Source organism: Rousettus aegyptiacus, unplaced genomic scaffold (assembly GCF_014176215.1).
Source record: "Rousettus aegyptiacus isolate mRouAeg1 unplaced genomic scaffold, mRouAeg1.p scaffold_m13_p_3, whole genome shotgun sequence".
NCBI classification, from domain to species: domain Eukaryota; kingdom Metazoa; phylum Chordata; class Mammalia; order Chiroptera; family Pteropodidae; genus Rousettus; species Rousettus aegyptiacus.
The window spans coordinates 82,662-100,861 of NW_023416306.1; the positions used below are offsets into that span (position 1 = coordinate 82,662).

The 18,200-nt window shown below is 56.4% G+C and overlaps 1 protein-coding gene across 8 annotated transcripts in view; it reads right to left on the reverse strand.

Annotated features, from left to right (window-relative positions):
* The window catches only part of CACNA1B (calcium voltage-gated channel subunit alpha1 B), a 147,633-nt gene that overhangs the window by 44,304 nt on the left and 85,129 nt on the right, over positions 1-18,200 (reverse strand). For 6 of the 8 annotated variants that reach the window (XM_036239419.1, XM_036239423.1, XM_036239421.1 and 3 more), the window contains 5 exons: positions 6,176-6,302; positions 3,691-3,820; positions 3,546-3,605; positions 2,457-2,563; positions 49-145 (listed from right to left, as the gene is read on the reverse strand). In XM_036239419.1, coding sequence (XP_036095312.1) covers positions 49-145; positions 2,457-2,563; positions 3,546-3,605; positions 3,691-3,820; positions 6,176-6,302 — 521 coding nt within the window. Of the gene's footprint in view, positions 1-48; positions 146-1,857; positions 1,870-2,456; positions 2,564-3,545; positions 3,606-3,690; positions 3,821-6,175; positions 6,303-18,200 lie in introns of all 8 variants that reach the window. The other 2 variants (XM_036239416.1, XM_036239417.1) reach the window with 1 other exon arrangement.

Sequence of the window (18,200 nt, forward strand, 5' to 3'; positions counted from 1 at the left end):
CCCACACACGCACCGCCTCGCACCCTGCTCGAGTCCCCCGGCTCCCACCTTGAGCTTGGGCAGCCGCTTGATGGTCTTGAGCGGCCGCAGGACACGCAGGACCCTCAGGGACTTGATGGTGTTGATGTCTTTCCCTTTGGAGCCCCTGGAAGACAGAAGCGCCGCATGCAGAAGCAGGTCGCACGCCCACGCTGGCTCCCACAGAGCCTCCTGGGCCTGCGCCACACCCCTGCATGCTGCCTTGGGTCCCAGGGCGGAGGGCCTAGGAGCACCACGGGCCACCGCAGCTCGGCCTGGGGCCAAGGCCTCCGAAAGCACGGGGCAGGCCAGGTCAGCAGCAGCAGGTGGGCGGAGAACAGAGCTTCCAGATGGCAGGCCTCCAGCCGCTGCCACTGCCCGGTTCTCTCCGGCCCGCCCCACACCAGCGACCTCCGGCCAGCCCAGGGCCAGCCAGGAAGCCTGCAGGCGCTGTGCCCGTGTTCTGGGCCTCCCGGAAGGGCCGGCACATGCCTGGACCTCCCCGCCTGTCCTCTCTCAGTGGCCCTGACGCCTCCACACAATGTGACGCTGACAGAAATGGAGGAGGAGAGGGTGGGAGCCAGAGCAGGGAGACGGATTAGACAGGTACAAAGGCAACGCAGAGACTGGGTGACAGACAGACCGAAGGGGAGGGGGAGGAGAGCCACAGAGGGACAGGAGGGGCGGACAGGAGGGTGGTGAGCCAGGAGCTCGGTCAGGAACCCAGGCACCAGAAGCTCTGAGGCCCAGGCATTTGGGACCAGACAAGGACCCCTCCCAGAGAAAGCCCCAGTAGACCTAGGTGGCTCCCTGTGGCCGTCAGGGACCCAGGAACTGTCAGACTCTAGGGGCTGGCCCTCCCGCCAGCCAGAAGCCAGCGCCAGAGAGGCCATCTGCAGAAGCAGGGCCGTAACCGCTTGGGGGGACAGTGCCTGAAGACTTAGGCCTTAAGGCCCTGTCTGTCTGCTTGCGGGAGCCAGCCCCTGGGGTCCTCCTTGGGCTCCATCCAAGCTCTGGGGAAAGTGAGCTACGAGGCCCAGGCAGCTCCATGGGGAAGGGGTGCTTGCGCCCCTGCCCCTCCCCCCCGGGGACCAGCGGGGGCCTGCATGCCAGGCTCCAACGCCAAGCGTGCGCGTGGAACAGTCTCAACCTCCAAATGCTCACATCTCAACACCCGCCCTAAACCAACTGCCTCCTGCAGGGACCAGCACAGAGGACCGCGGGGCTGAGGCCGGTAGGGGGGATGCGGGCGGGGACACACCTTCAGCCCCCAGCAAACGCGGCTACCGGGAGGAGGCTCTGGGCGGCCGTGCTCTGCACGCCTGAGGCTGCCTCTCTCCTCTCTTGCTCAGAGGCCACCTGGCCACCTCGCATCCCTCCCCCGCTCTCACTCCCACTGTCCCTCATTGCTAATGGCAAAGCCGTCACCTCCTCTACGTGGAGAAAAGGGGATGCCGGACAGAGCAGAGGGACGGCGCCTGCTTCCGGACTGCAGACAGCAGGAGAGTGGCCCAGGGCCCGGCCCCTGTCCCCGTCCCGACCTCCACCCCCCATCCCGTCCCGTCTCCCGTCCCTCGTTCCCTGTCCCCACCTCCGACACTCAATGCCATGCCCTGCTCACCGGACCTCCTCACCAAGGGCGAGCCGTGCCCACCCCAGCCCCAGCCCCACAGGGTCCCCAGAGGAGAGACGGGCCCGGGGCCCGGGGCCGTGGCTCCCGCCAGCATGCAGCCGGGAAGGTGGAGGATGCGCGGAGGTGAGGCATGGTGATGAAACGGCCCTGGGGGCCATCGGTGCCATGACGTGGGGCGGTGGGAGGGGACAGAGGGAAGGCATTACCCCATGAAGCTCCTACCGAGAGTCCAGCAACAGGGAGACAAAGAGAAGAGAGTCAGTGAGGAGGCCTGCGCCCTCCCATGGGCTCAGAGCTGGGGACCCCGGCCCCTCGGCATCTGCAGCTGCGGGTCCTGCTTGTCCTTGCATCTTAGGCCACCACCCACCCCTGTGTGCCCCAACTCTACCCAGGCCCCACACCTGCCTCACCTCCACCTCCACCACCACACAGGGGGAGCTGCTCCAGCCAGCACAAAAGGGCTGAGAGCCACTCGCTAGGGACCCAGAGAGAATGGCCTGACACCTGAGGGGGCCCGCCCACCAGCACCTGCCAGCTCCGGCCGGCCGAGCAGTGCCGCTGAGGTCAGGGCGGGCAGTGTCTGGAAGGGCATCAAGAGGCAGACCCCAAACAATCCCGAGGCTTCAGAGCCAGTGCCGTGTCCTGGACAAAAGGCCTTGAGGTCCTCCTGAGCCCGCACGGCCCAGGCCAGCAGGCAGCGACGGGGCTGCTGACAGCCCAGAGACCAGCGGTGGCCCCTCCCTCGCCCCACCCACCTGGGGTCTGGGGGGGCGCAGTCAGGTGCAGGGCAGATGTGGGTACTTACGAGAAGGCAAACGCCACCAGGGCCCCACTGACCACAATGAAGTCCAGAATATTCCACAGGTCCCGGAAGTAGGCCCCGGGATGCAGCAGCAGCCCCAGATCAATCATCTTCAGGGAAGAAATATACTTTAAGGTACAGGATATTTTAGAAAAGGGAGGCAAAGCCTAGCCCCCAAATCAAAGGGTTCGGGGGGAGGGTGCCACTCCAGGTCACACTCTGTCAGGGGAGGGGACACGGCCCAGGTGTGTCCTTGAGGGCCTCATGGCCATTGATCCCAGATACCCTTCCACGATCCTGGCTGGCTGAGACCCTGCCTGGGCCCCAGACGCCCTAGAGCCTGAATGAGGGCCCTCCACCACTGAGCTGCCGGGGGCACGCACGTTCGGACGGGACTCTGCGGCAGGAAGAAGGGCTGCTGGGCTTCACAGGGGCCTGGTCTGCGACCCCCGAACTGTGGCTTCTGACACCATAACGTCTCTGAGCCTTGGCCCCCTCATCTGTAAACCGGGATGACACCTCCCCAGGCGCTTGCCAGGGCGAGAGCAGGCACCGGTGTGGACGCGCAAGGCCGCCCCGCGTCACGTGCACGGGGACACAGAGCTGCTCTGCAGCCGGAGACGCACGCGTGTGCACGTCGACCACGCCACCATGCCGGCCACTCGGCACGCGCTGCCGCTGGCGAGGCCTGCCAGCGCTCACGGACGGCACGTGGCGGCCGCGGCGAGGGGGCGGGTCCTGAGCTGCCGCCTCACACCGAGCCCTTCTGAGGGCAGTTTCGGTCCCACTGCGGTGGTCTGTGGGCTCTGCCCTCCCTGCCCCATGCCCTCCTCCTCTGCGCGCACCAGACAGTGCTGAGGATGGGCTGAGCCCCATGGTTGCTGGGTGGGGAGGGCGAACCCTGCGAGGACATGGCAGGGACCAAGGTGGCACTGGGGAGCCGTCCCAAGGCTGGTGTGAAGCCGCGGGGCGTCCCCTCGCTCTGCTGTGTGCATACAGGGCCCACCGCCTGTGCCTCCAGGAGGTCACGCCGCCCAGGGGGCTGCGAGGGAGGGTGAGCAGCGGGCAGGCCGCGGGCAGGCCACGCCTCACCTTGATCACCATCTCAAAGGTGAAGACGCCCGTGAAGATGTAGTCCAAGTATTTCAGGGCCTGCAACCAAAGGAGGCTCCTCTCAGGGCTTGTGGCCATGGGGTCCCCAGCCCTGTGCCCTGCACAGCTGCCATGCGGCACTCACGTTGTTCCTGGGCGAGTCTGTCCGCACGGGGTCCTCTGCGGCCAGAGCGATGCTGCTCAGGGCGATGACCACAAGGATGACCATCTCGAAGTACCTCATGGTCACGATGTAGTGGCAGCAACGGCGGAGCCTAGGGACACAGTGTGACTCAACCGAGGCCCACGCTGGGCCAGGCTGGCCCCCCCGTCCCTCACGGGTTCCCCGTGGTCTCGACTTGGCTCTCCCTGCACGAGGCTGAGCTCTAAGTGTCCAAGCCCACGGCCCGGTGGTCGGTGGTGACCAGTTCTCAGGAGGGCGTGCGGAGAGGACTGGGAAGGCTGCAGACGCCCTTCACAGGGACAGCGGACGCCCCTCGCAGGCTGGCCCGCTCCAGGCTCGCTGGCGCTCACGTCCCGCTGTGCGCAGCCACGCTCTGCCCATGTTTGGCCCGCCATGCCCTTGGCCGGCTGACAGGTGTGCAAGGTGGGGGTTGTCGCACAGAGTAGGCTGAGCCCTCAGGAGCCCTGCGGGTGCCGTGCCCCCAGGGCACACGTGCGCTCAGTCACCTGTCCACAGCACTGCTGTGCCCCGGCACCCTCAGGACCCCAGGGCAGAGCGCTGAGCACGACGCCAGCATCCAGGGTGGACACCAACCAGCGGGAGACGGTCAGACACTGAGCGATGCCCCAACAAGCAGTGGACGGACCAGGGAGTTGGGGGGCACCCCAGCAGGACAGGGCGGCAGAGGCGGTGATGGGGGGGGCCGTGGACATGCCTGTCGTGTCTCCTGCCCCCGCCGGGGAGCGGCGCCTCTTCTGTCCACCCTGCCCCCGCCCGCTACCCGACCGCGTCCCCCACCAGCACTTCCTGCTCCTGCGGACCCCTCCCCCTTGAAGTCCTTCTCGTGGTCACGGTCAGGTCCTCATTCCCAACCTGGCCGAATGGCCCCTCGAGCCTGTGCCGGAGACCCTCTCCACCCGGCCCCTCCTCGACTCCGGGCCAAGCTCCCAGCCCCTGCCCCTGGCTCTGCCGCTCTGCGCACCCGGCTCGGCCGGCGTCCCACTGTCCAGCAGACCCTGGGCGAAGCCCCCGTACCGCCAGCCCCCTCCGCATCTCACTGGCCGTCGAATCCTGCATGCTGTGCCTCCGAGACGCCTCCCCACTCCACCTCCAAGCCTCTCCACGGTACGACGCCCTTTTCCCTGCCCCTCCCACGAAAAGCTCGGCCTGCTCAGGGTCTCCCTGCCTCCAGTCTGCCCAACGAAGGACCCACTAGAGTGCCACCCGACTGTGACCCCAACCCAACCGCTTACAACCTCCCAAGCATCCCAGGGCCATCTGCATAGTGTCCAGTTCCCCACTCACTCTGTACCACCCCAGGCCACTCAGCATGGACCCCTGGAACCACTCTCCTGCACGGGGAGCCGGCCTGGACCCTATGACCTCCGTCCTTTACGGGGAGCCGGCCCGGACACTGAGACCTCTGTCCTGCACAGGGAGCCGGCCTGGATCTCTTCCTCTAACTGCCTTTTCCCCTTTGGGTCTCAGCTGGGATCGCTGGTTTCCTCCATGAGAGGTGCCCTATCTCTGCCACCCGCCCCTAGACACCAGGACCTCCCTCCCCAGCCGCCCCCACCCAGCACGCCCTGGCGGGCGTGGAAGGCGGGACCACGGCTGTCTCCAGCACCGCCCCGCCCGCCCGCCCACTGGCCCGGGCAGAGGAGAGCAGGGGCCGACACCTGCCCTCGGAAGGAGCAGGCGGAGGGGGGCGAAGGCAGCGGGCAGTGCGGGGCTGCGTCGGGGGCCGCGGGGGGCGGGAGGCACAGGCGGACTGATGGGTGGTGACGGGGCTGAGGCCATGGGACCTCACTGCCCCGAGCCCTGGCTCTGGCTGCGCTGGCCTCCGAGGGGCCCTGCCTGTCGCCTCTCCCTCCCCTCTCCCGCATCTCTGCTCCAGCGGCACCTCCGCTGGAGCCGACATGGCCTCTCCCCCTCACGGCCAGCCCCGGGGGCGCTTCCTGAGCACGGCCCCCCCTGCACTCCGTCTGCAGCCTGTCCCCGGCAGGCACCCCCAGCCCCGGCAACGCCGTGTGGCGCGTGACACTGGCTGGACTCGCGGAGGCAGCCGCAACGATGAGAAAGGAGCGATGGCTGCGTGGCAGGCGACGGAGAGGAGGGCGCAGGGGCGCCGGGCGCGGGACGTCTCGCGGGCGTGCGCCGCGCGGAGCTGAGCAGGCCGCGGCCGGGGTCTGACCGCCTGGTCCCAGCCCCGCCACAGAGACTGCCAGGCGTCTGTGCACACGCCAGGGGGCTCCCCGGGGCCTCTGTGTCCTCATCTGGGGAGCAAGGCGACGCAGGCCCGCCACGGTGACCGGGGTGTTCACCGCGACGTGCACACACCGGTGCCCCCGGGTCACGCCCAGCACGCGCCGCTGTCCCGTGCGCGCGGACAGCGGGCCAGCCGAGCGGCGGGCACGGCATGTGCGGGAGGGGGCGGGGGACTCACAGGGCAGTGGGGCTCAGGCAGAACATGGAGCTGTAGGGGACGATGGGCCGGGGGCCGCTCCTCGTCACGTCCTCGGCCTCCGCCGCCTTCCTCCCATCTGCTTGGCTTTCCAGGTCCCCGCTGCCACCTGAAAGGACACCGGGCCGCCACGTCAGGGCACAGCACACGTCAGGCCCCCGTCACATGGGCCTCGCCCAGGCAGCAGATACTGACCCAGCTCCAACCCACGGCCCAGTGCACCCGCCCAGGAAAGGGCGCGTGGATGAGGGCACAGGGGCACACGCCAGATCACGCCTGGGTGAGCCGTGGCCGGGAGTGAGCCGGCCCCCGAGAGCCGGACCGTCTGCGGAGACCCCATCCTCACCCTGCGCTTCCCCGAGTCACACGCGGCACCCTAGCCATGGACACCTCTGCCCCACTTGGAGCTGCTTGTTGGAGTGTTCTAGGAACACGCGGCCCCTCGGCCCAGAGACCGGGGCCGCTGGGCTCCCCTCCCCGGGCTCAGGGCTCACCCCTCAGGAAAAGACCCGGGCCAGTGCTGGACCACAGACGCGGTCCTGACCCAGGCATCTAGTCCAGCCTGGCTCGGGACCCTCCTCTTGGGGACCACAGCAGTGTCCTGCCATGCCAAGGGCTTCGGCGGACACTGGCCAGGTGGGACATTGGTGTGGGTCGGCTGGCCAGCAGGCGTGGACGCAATCCACACTGCTTCCCCGTGCTCCAGTCCTCGCTTCTGGCCCAAGACCTTCCTGGGCTCTCAGCAGCCCCTCCCCAGCTCGGTTCCCAGGGTCAGACTCCCCAGAGTTTAAATGACCATGACCTCGGCCCTTCTTAAGAAAACTTTGTGGTCCGTACACAGTATTCTTCTCACGTGAGGTTGTCATCTTTAACTACCCTAATGTATGTTTCTATCCTCATGGGCGGCAGAGTTCCCAGAGCACGGAGAGGCTGGGGAGGCTGCAGGGATCCGAGCCGACACCATCGTCACAGCTCACCTTCGCTTCTTAAGAGAAACATAAAGGCAGAGAGGACGACGAAGGGCAGCAGGAAGGGAGCGGGGACCCAGAGCCTGCGTGAGGAACCAGGGCTCCGTGCCGCATAAACGACCAATTATTCAATGTTAAAAATGAGGAAACAGAGGAAAAATGGGATACGTGTTAGAACCTAAAAGGGATGGAACAAACCCAAGAGAATCAGCAACCACAGTAAACTCGAGCGGAGGGAACCTGGCTGCGAGCTGACACGGACTGCCGGGCTGGTGACGCGGTGACGTGTCCTTTCCCAGAGACAAGCTGGGATGTGCAGCCACACACAGGCTCAAAGTCAGAAGATGGGCAAAAGGCCCGCCCAGCAAATGTTCATGCAAAGAGGAAAAGGCTCAGGCACAGAGCCACATCGGAAAAGGCACCATAAGAAATAGCCCGGCATTGACTTTACAGAGAATCGCCCCAAGAGGACAAAGGTTCGGATCCAGAGACACGGCCATCTCACACAGGCATCAAGTAGCTTAATGTGCAAAACACAAACACAAATATTTTAATGAAAAGGGTTTTTAAAGAGACATTTTTAAAGTTTTCAAAAAGGCTCCCGACAGAGATTTGGACCACGTGAGAGAGCGGCTTGCCACCCCGGCCTCCGCCCGCCCCAGCCACGAGGTCCCCGCGCGGATGGCAGCCAGGGCTGTGCTGACGTGTCCCCGTCCCCGTCCCCTGGCATGAAAGTGGCCCCGACGGGTGCGAGGGCCTCGGGCCCCCCGGGCCCCCCGCTCCTCGCGGGCCTTTCCTCAGTCCCGACGCTGCCGTGATATTCGGGGCCTCGGGCCGCAGCGGGCAGTTCCCGGCTCACAGCCACTTACGGGAGTGCTGGGCACCCGCCAGGCTGGCCCCCGTGGCAACGCTGCAGGTTTCCGACTGCGCGAAATCACTGCGATGAGTAAATACGTCACGCGCAGAGCAAGAGCTGACAGATCGACAGAGAGAGGTTTCAGCGCCCCGCACCCAGCTATCAGCCAGCCGGTCGGTCAGGGGAACTGTCCGGAAAATCGTGGGGTTTCTCGCAACACAACAAACATGAAAAGCCCGGTGCTCCCCAAAGTGAAGAAAACGTGTTCCTTTTAAGCTCCCGAGGCACGTCGACAAACACGGACTATCTGCTGAGCCACAAAGCACTGTCTCAGTGTCTCTAAGGAAACCGCGGGGGGCGGAAAAGTAATTTTCCTTCCACCCTTCTAAGTTCTTCCAGCCGGACTGATAATCAAATCGACACGAGACAGATCGACGAGAGAAAACGACCACACTCATCATGTATGAAGGAGGCCTCAGGAACGAAACGCAGCCACAGCTGAGCCGGCGAGCTTGCTCCAACCAGAGCGAGTTGGCACGTGGGAACAGGCTCCGTCTCGCCTCAGCTGAGGACTCAAACCTTTGGACTTCTCGGCCGTGTGTCAGTGCCTGGAGGCGTGCACGGTCCGAGGCCTGCTCCCCGAAGAACCTGGGACAGGATGTCTGGTGCCAGGTGCCCGGTCGCCGGGGAGCCGCCGTCCGGCCCAGCCCAGAAGCTACGAAGGCAGGACCGGTTCTTCCCCGGATGTGCTTTCACCACAAGCACCCTCGGCTTCTCCGTTTTCTTCAGAACACTCGGTGTCACCTGGAAGTGCCCCCCCTTGCAAATCTGAAGCCCCTTGAATAAAACTTTGTCGTTCGAGTCTAGAAAGCCTTCTGATTCAGCAGCACTCGAGGGACAGTGCACAGGGGGTCCCTGAGAACACGGGAACTAGGGACGCGTCAGGTGGTGGAGGTTTCCATGCCGGACTAAGGAGAAGTGGGCAGGGCTCTGGCTTCGAAAGGGAAACAGGCAAAACGAGCAGAAATGTAGACGACTCTTGCTGGGACCCCAAAACCAGTGGGGTGCAGAGGGCTCAGTTAGACTTGGCTCGTCCCTCCCGTCTGCACATCCAGTTCACGCCATGATGCCGAGATGACGCCCCTTTCTTCAAGAGGTGTTTCTATCCATTCCCTTAGGCAGGTAAGGGGGGGGGGTCAAAGGTTATTTCTGAGGCTTTCGTTTTTTAAAAACAACCCGTTTAAACTAATCTGTGTGACAGCAGCACGTCGTGGGGCGGCGAACTTCCCCTCACCGTCACGCGGTTCGTGCTCCCCACTCGCAGTGCGATTGAGCTGGAAATGAAGGCGCCGATCAGAAACGAAGGGTTATTGAAGATTCAAATTTTACAAGCGGAAATTTGAAAGCAAATATCGAATAGCTCAGGGGTCAAAAATTATACACTCACAGGCAGACTAACTGTGGCTACACAGGAAACAAAATAATCTACAGAAAAATCGAGAGTGACAAGAAAGCCTGGCAGCCCTGTGACTAGACGAAATACTGCTTGTATCTCTGTAGAGTAGAAGCAAATAATGAATGGCAAAGTACAATTTTTAAAAGAACGCCATTTTTAAAAGAGAATAAACAAAGTTAAAGACACAAAGAAAGAACATCAAAGCAGTGCGAAGGCCGTGTGCGAGTCCGCCGCGGGGAACACGGGCCCGCAGACGCACAGGGAGCGCCCCGCGCGGACGGGGCCCTGCACTCGCCGACTGGGACGGCAGCGCCACCCGGCGGAGGCTCTGACGGTGCTGGTGGCCACGAGCCCACGGGAACAGGGGTTACGGCACACCTCTGCCTGCTGCTTTTACTGCGAACCTAAAACTGCTCTAAAAAAGTTGAAAGACAAAATTTTCAGGATAAGGGAAAAGAGATACAAACACAAAATCAAGAAAGTGAGGTAAAACCCCAATAATCTCATGTCTGGATTCCCAAGGACGAAGAAACACGAGGCCCCCGATGACCCCAACGCCGGCGAGTGCCCGGCCCCGTCCGAGGAGCTGGCTGGCAGGTCAGCTGCTGCAGGAGCAGCTGAGCAGGAGGTCCACGGGGACTGTGGACCAAGGACGTCCCCAGGAGAGGTCGGAGGGACCGAGAGACAGAACGGAGAGCAGAAAGCCACCTCGGAGTTGTGCCCATCATGCAGTGCGAGCTGGCAGCCGCAGGCGCATACGGTCTGCAGGGAAGCTCAGAGGTGTCCTGACCCACTGCATGTGCCATCATCCCATTGCTGCGAGGGCCACCTGGGGTGTCTGCAGGCCTCACGTCCTGCCCACCCGCAGCAGTCAGGGCGGTGCCCTAAGGAGAGGCTGAGGCCGAGGCCTCTGAGGCAGAGGTGCACTGAGCTGGGGGGGTGTGCGGGGACAACCGGAGCCCAGTCTTCTTGGAGGAACGGCCCCACCCAGGTCTGGGGCAGGAAAGGAACAGAAGGGTCTGCGAACGTGCTCCCACGAACACCGGAGAGCCGCCAAGGACCACCACAGGCACGTGACAAGCCCCAAAGAGGCGACACTAAGGTGCTCCGACTGGCCAAAAAGGGGACCATGGGAGCAGGAGACGCTAACAGTGTGCCACAGGACTGCACGCGTCAAGCATGCTAAAACCCGAAAGCTCGGCAAGACATCTTTCCTAAACCTCTTGCTGGTCACGTCTGGAGTCCCTAAGGCACTAGCCCACAATTTTTAAAACCTGAACACCACATAAAGTCAGAATTAAGCATGGTTCTGACTTAATGCAAATGCAAACTGTATTTCAGGATAACCACTTGATGGGGTGAGTTCTTCCTTACAGAAAGGGTCAAAGTAATAAAGACATTAAATTGTGCTGCCTGATGACCTCGGGCAGCTATCACCCGCGGCTCCTGCCAGGGATGGCGGTGCGGAAGCCGACAGCAGAGGGACTGGCCCAGACGCCAGAGAGTGCAGGGCCCTGCGAAACTCCCGGGGTCTCCGACAGGAAGCGGGCACCCACACCCCTGCAGCTCCCAAAGGGGTTTATCTGGTTTCCAACTCTGTCTCTAGCTCTGTGGTTCACAAACGAGGCCGCCTGCCTCCTGGGCTCATCTGCCCGGGTCTGAAGATATCTGTGGCTGTCACAAGCACAGGGTGCCACTGTCGAGAAGGCACGGGACAGCGCCAACAGCAAATTCCAAGAGGGCCAAGGTCCCAAAGGCCTGCGTTGGACCTAATGGCCCGTTAGCAGGAGAGACCGAGGACAGAGGGTTGTACCACGTGACACTACGAGGTGACCAACAAATTCAGAACATCTACAGGACAAATGACATAGTTTCTTCAACAGATAAATGGCAGGCGAAGTAGAGAGCCGAAATCATTACAGAGGAAAAGGACATGGACAGATTACGAGGCAAGTCAAGTGAGCAAACCTCGTTTGCGGCCTGATTCAAACCAATCAATGGTAAAAAAATTACTTTAGAAATAATTGGTGAAATGTTCATTTGCGGTAAGCATTAGGTGATACTAAGAAATGACAATCAGCACTGCTGTGTGCAACACGGCCACCGTGGCTGCAAAGCCCCTGACCGGCGGTGACACTCACAGGCACGGCCAGACTGAAGCGGCACTCGAAGACGTGCAGGACAGAGGAGACCGGCAGGATGCGGGTGGCTTCCTGAGGGGGAGGGAGGGCGCGGTGGTTCCTCACACCATGGACTTTCAGGGTTCCACTCTCCTTAGTGAAAAGGGTTTTCCACAGCAGCCACAAAGAGAAGACAGGGCCACACGAGGCGCCGGCTCGGACTCTCAGCGGAGGCTGCCGCAGCGCGAGGCAGTGCCACGGCGCCGGGAGCCGAGAGGAAGCGACTGGCTGCAGTTCCACGGAACACGAAGCCACTGTTCGCGAGCAATGGCGGGATAAGGATTGTGCAGACAGACAGAACCTACCACCACCAAACCTCACCGAAATAAATCAGAAAAGATGTTCTTCAAGCACAAGGAGGAAAAAAACAGATGACATGAAATGCAAGGAGTGACGCAATACGAGAAGGGGTAACGAAGTCAACAGAAAACAAAAACCACCAATTTTTTAAAAAACTCATAAAGAAACCTCTCACATTGGGAAATTCAAAACCATACTTATAAATAACTCAAGTCAAATAAGAAATCATAACAAAACCTGGAAAAAATATAGAACCAAAAAATTGGATGCTTCACAACATGTAAGATGCAACTAAAATAATTCTTAGGGTAAGACTTAGTTTTTCTACATTAGCAAAGTAGAAAGGCTGAAATGTCATGGCCCGAACAGAATTAATGAAACGGAAAGCAAAGATACAATAGAGAAGATCAAGAAAGCCAAAGATCCAGACTTTGATGGTCTATCTGAATTGACAAGCCCTTGGGGGGAAAGGGCTTATTGAGGGAAGGAGGGAAGGAAGGGAGGGAAGGAGAATGGGAGGGAGGGAGGAGGAGCGAGAGAGGAAGGGAGTGAGGGAAGGAAGGAAATCAGAAAGGCGAAGGCGGCCATGACCATAAGCCCAGCAGATATGAGGGGGACTCCCACCTACACCCGAATTTCTCCCACACGCCCCGTAAGCCATATGGAAAATAAGGAATGGTAGTAGAAGCATCCACAGTCCACACGTACAGCATGTGGGGAATAAGAAAACTGCAAACATGAATTCACGTGCGAGCGGGGGCACACACCTCTGAGGTCTGCAGAATCGGGCGGGGACTGTGTGCCGGAGGGACAGCCCAGTGGGCAGGCCTGTGCGCATCGACTGGAAAGGAGCCCAGCTGAGCAGAGAAACACTAAGAACAGGTCTGAGCTCTGGAGAGCCGAGCGCTCCTCCTGGGCACCTGGGAGGGAAGAGCTTGGAAAGTACCCAGGGCTGGAGGCAGCGACCTTGGGAAGACACTACTTCTGAAGGAAACAGAGCCACTCTACAGGGCATGGTGCTCTGGCGGCTGTGACGGAGGGAAAGAAAGAAACAAACGGCTGCGGGCCGGGGTCCTGCAGAGGCAGCGTGTTACCAAAGAATCAGAGCTGACCAGACGTGCCCCAAGGCCTGACCAAGTAAGAAAACAGGATCTCATTGCACTGGGGGCAGGTGTTGAATCCACTCCTGCTCCCCACAAAATCACATGTAATTGCCGGTCCAGGAAAGTTTAACACTCTTTCTCATTATCAGAAAAAGGGGTCCAACATCCATACAAAGCTTTTACCATAAGAATATATAAAGGAAGGACGAAAATTTTTCAGTTAATAAAAATACTCCACAGAAAAACGGCTGCAAAGCAGAGGGCTGTCACACGACCTTCCAACACAAAGTGAGTGTTATTCAACAAGCAACTCCTAATGATAATGAGGAAACACAAATCAGATTCAAAAGCCCAACACGAAAACATACAGATAGCTACGAGATGAGAGATGGGAGCTGACCAAACGCAGCAGCAGAATGCTTTCTAAAAATACAAAATAATCTGAGAAAATACATTAAAGAGAAAGACAAAGTCATCTCGGGAATCACAAGGAGTCCCAGGGAAAATAGATACGACTGAAAACAGAGCAAAGGAAAAATAAGATACGAGTGAAATGAGCCAAGAGAAAAAATATGAAATAAGGAATGCGTTTTCAAAAAGATCAGAGAGAAAGCCATACAGAAGACAGACAAAGCAGATCCAACATTTGTATAACTACAACGCTGAAAAACAAAAATAAAAGAATGTAGTTGAACTAACATTTAAAACCACAATCCCAGAAATTTCTTCTGAAATAACACCCACCAATTGGTTTTTGACAAAAGTGCCAAAGTAATTTAATGGGAAAAAGATAGCCTTTCCCACAAATGGCACCAAAATCAATGGACACTGTGGGGGAAGGGTGGCTAAAAAGGAATCTCAACCCTTTCCTGATGCCACGTGTGAAAATTAATTCAAGACTTCAGCTTCTTGGGAAATGAAACGGAAGGGCTGGCCCCACTCGCCCCACTAAGCCCGACTGAAAGCCCAGGATGTCACATGTAAAGTCGACCAGCAGAGGCTCTGGAAGGTGGAGAGGAGGAAGCACACTGGCTAGTGACTGGGACCCGAGAAGCAGCCCAGCGTAAGGCTCCCTTCCCTGCCTCAAGTACCCCTGGTGCTGGAGAAGGGGCGGTCCAGAGTGGCACGCACGAGTTTTAGGGCCCCGACAGAAGGCAGCTTTCCCAGGCACAGGACCAGGAGGCGAGCAGCCTGGCAGGACAAGAGACTTATCGCAGACAAAACAGCCGGCTACAGCCACATGCACGGAAGACACTGCAGCCCTAGCCCCTCGTGAGCAGAGACCGAGCGAAGTGCCTGGACGCCCACCCCCTGCAGCCTGTAAGGAGGCACCCCACAGCCCTGCCGAGGCATGAGCAGAGAGAGCCGAAAGGAGCTCTCATACCCCACTCTGCGGTGGCAAGACCCACGACCCACGGGCCATCTGCAAAGGCCACATGGAAGCCTGGACTCCAGTTACCACCTACGCCTTCCCTTGACTTGCTCGAGTGAATCCTAGTAAAATGCCAGGACTTTTGCCAGTACCCAGAGGTAACGAGGTCAACCTTTGTTGTGTCGGTAGAGGCTGTGTGGGAGCAGAGGGGCGGTCCCATGCCTCCTGGGCAGGATGGCATCAGTGGAGCCCAGCCAGGAGCTACAGCCCCCACCCCAGTCCAGCTGGGACAAGGAGCCACCCCACTGCTATCAACGGAGGTCAAGTGAGGACCCTGCACTCCCACCTCATCTGTCACTGAGGCAGCTTCAAGCCTCCCCGCCCATCCCTGGAGCAGAACTTTAAATACAACCTACAGGCTCATAACATAATATCAGAATGTCTAGTAAAAAAATCACTTGTCACACCAAGAACCAGGAAAATGTCAATTTCAATGAGAAAAAAAAAGATTAGTAGACACCAAGATAACACAGCTGTTAGAACTATCTGACAATAATTTAAAGCACCCATCAAAAAGTGCTCCAACAGACTATTAAAAACACACTTGAAACAAATGAAAAAATAGAGCAATCTCAGCAAAAAAACAAAAAGTCTTAGCAAAGAAATAGAAGATGTAAAGAAGAACCAAACAGAAATGTCAGAACTGAAAAGCACAATAACTGAAATTTAAACTCAATAAATGGGCCCAACAGCAGGATGGAGCATGCAGAGGAAAGAATCAGCAACCTGGAAGACAGAACAATGGGAATCACCTGACCTGAACGACAGGAAGAAGAGAGACTGAAAAAGATGAACAGAGCCCTGGGGACCTTTGCAACTAGAAAAAAAGAGCTACCATTCATGTTCGGAGAGTCCTGAAAGGAAAAGGGAAAGAGAACAGAGCTGAAGACGCATTCAGAGACATCATGGATGAAAATTTTCCCAATGTGGCAAACAGATATGAACCTACAAATTCAAGAATCTGAGCAAACCCCAAACAGGATAAACCTAAAGAAACCCATGCTAACATATATCATAATCAAACTTCTGAAATATAAAGAAAAACATAAATCTTGAAAGCAGCGAGAGAGAAACAACATCTTACCTATAGGAAGAAAACAATTCGAATGACAGTGGATTTCTCATCAGAAACCATGGAGGTCAGAAGGAAGAGGCACACGTTTTTTCAAGTGCTGAAAAAAAAAGAACTGTCAACCCAGAATTTCATAGCCAGTGACAACATCCTTCGGGGAAGAAGGGAGTCAAGACATTCTCAGATGAAGAAACACGGAGCGGACCTGTCGCCTGCAGACCCACCCTACAGGGCGCCGAGGAAGGCCCTCCGAACAGAAAGCAGCAGCACTGGCACCGCCGGAAGGAAGAACGAACAGGAGGCGGGAATGCGGTAAACACAGTGCGCTTTCTTGTCCTCTTCAGTTTTCTAAATTTCCAAGTTGAAGCAAAAATAATAACACCAACTACCATGGTTCTAAATAAGTGCAGAGGAAATATTAAGACAATTACACATCGGGAGGAAAAAAGAAAGGCAAGGTTTTTGTACTTCACTCAAACTGGTAAAATGACAAGTCTAGTAGACGGGGATAAGTTAAATATATAAAGCAAAGTTAAATATATAACACCTAGAGCAACCATTAAAAAACAATAGAATACTATAGTTAAATCAAATAAAATACTATAGTTAAATCAAAATGTACTCCAAAATATGTATACGAGCAACCCACAGGAAGGCAGGGAATAGAGGCCAGAAAAACAAAGACCAGAGATAAATAAATAAATAAGCAAGCAGATTCAAGTCATAACATATATAATTACATTAAAAGCAAATGGTCTAAATATGCCAAATAAAAGACAAGCAACAGAATAGATTAAAAACATAATGCCACTATATGATGTCTGCAGGAAACTAACTTAAATATATAACTACATAGCTAGTTTGAAAGTAAAAGGGTGAACAAGATATACCATGAAAATATTAGCCAAAATAAAGCAAGAGTTGGGTATATTTCTGTCAGATAAAGTAGACATCGGAGCAGAGAACATTATCAGGGACAGACAGACTCATTACGGAATGACAGAAGGGTTCATCTTTCAGGAAGGCAGCCATTCGAAATGCATGTGGACTCAGTGACAGAGCTTCAGAATATGTGAAACCAAACCTAATGGAACTGAAGGGCGAGTGAGGCAAAGCCACATTCACAGTGGGAGACCTGAGCACCCCTTTCTCGACAGCTGATGCGCTCACACAGAATCCCCAGCACCCAGCACCAGGGTCTCGCTGGCACCTACAGAGCTGAGTGCTCCACCCACAGCAGCAGCGCACACAGAACGTAAGTCACGATGTGCCGCGCCCTGGGCTGGGCAGCAAACCTCGACAAGTCATAAAGAACTGAAATTACGCAGGGGGTGTTTGTTCACTGACCACGAAGTAATCAAACCAGAAGTCAGTGACAGAAAGATTTAAAAGGAGAACAGAGCTCCAAACGCTGGGAAATTAAACATCGCACTTCCAAACAGTCCATGGGTCGGAGGAAGTCTTAATGGGAATTTTTTTAATGGAACTGAATGGAAATGAAAAAATAACATCGGAATCTGTGGGACGCATTCGACTGGTGCTCAGGAGAAAATGCGTAGCGAACAGTTTGCACTGAGAGAGAGGAAAAGACTCAAATCGATAATCCGAGCTCCCATCTCAATCAACTGGAAAAGAGCAAAATAAATGCAAAGTAAACAGAAAAAAGAAAACAATAAAGAGCAGAAATCAAATGCAATTGGAAACAGGAAGGCAACAGAGAAAATCAGTGAAACAAGAATCTGGTTCTTTGTAAAGAGCAACGAGATTAACAAACATCTAGCAAGAATGACGAAGGAAAAGTAAAGGCACAAATTACCAAGATCAGCAACAATGTGGCCTGTCACTCTGGGTAATGATGACAGCGAAAGAAGGCTAAGGGACCACAACTATACACACATAAGCCTGACAACTCCAATGAAATGGACCAATTCCTTCAAAAGCACAAACTACTCCAATTCAACCAATGTGAAAGAGAGAACACAGCCCTATGACTACTAATGATAATTTTTAAATTACAAAAAATAAATGTTTCATTGGCAAATTCTACCAGACATTTAAAAGAGCGTGAACACAAACTACACAACCTCCTCCCAAAAAACTGAAGGAAAATCTCCAATTTATTTTATGAATTCAGTATTCTGATACCAAAACTAGACGTGAGTACCAAAAAGAAAACTACAGACCAATGTCCCTCGTGAAAACGGAGGCAAACTCCTTATAAAACATCAACAAACGGAATTCAGCAATAAATAAAAATAATTATACACAACAACCAATAGAATTCCACCCGGGAATGCAAGGCCAGCTTAATACTTGAAAATCGACATAAACTACCATATCACAGAAGAAGACACACAATCGTATTGACTGATGCCAGAAAATCGTTTGATAAAATTCAACACTCATCAATGTAAAACCTCTCAGAAAAGAGGAAATGAAGGGAAATTTGATAAATCACATCTATGGAAAAACGGAAAACACTACAGCTAACACCACATTTACTACTGAAAGACTGGATGCCCCCCAAAGATAAGAAGGAGAGGGGGGTGCCAGTTCTCAGCACTGCCACCTGACACAGTACTGAAGTCACAGCCAGTACACGGAGGGGAGGAAAGGAAAGAAACGGCATGTGGATCAGAA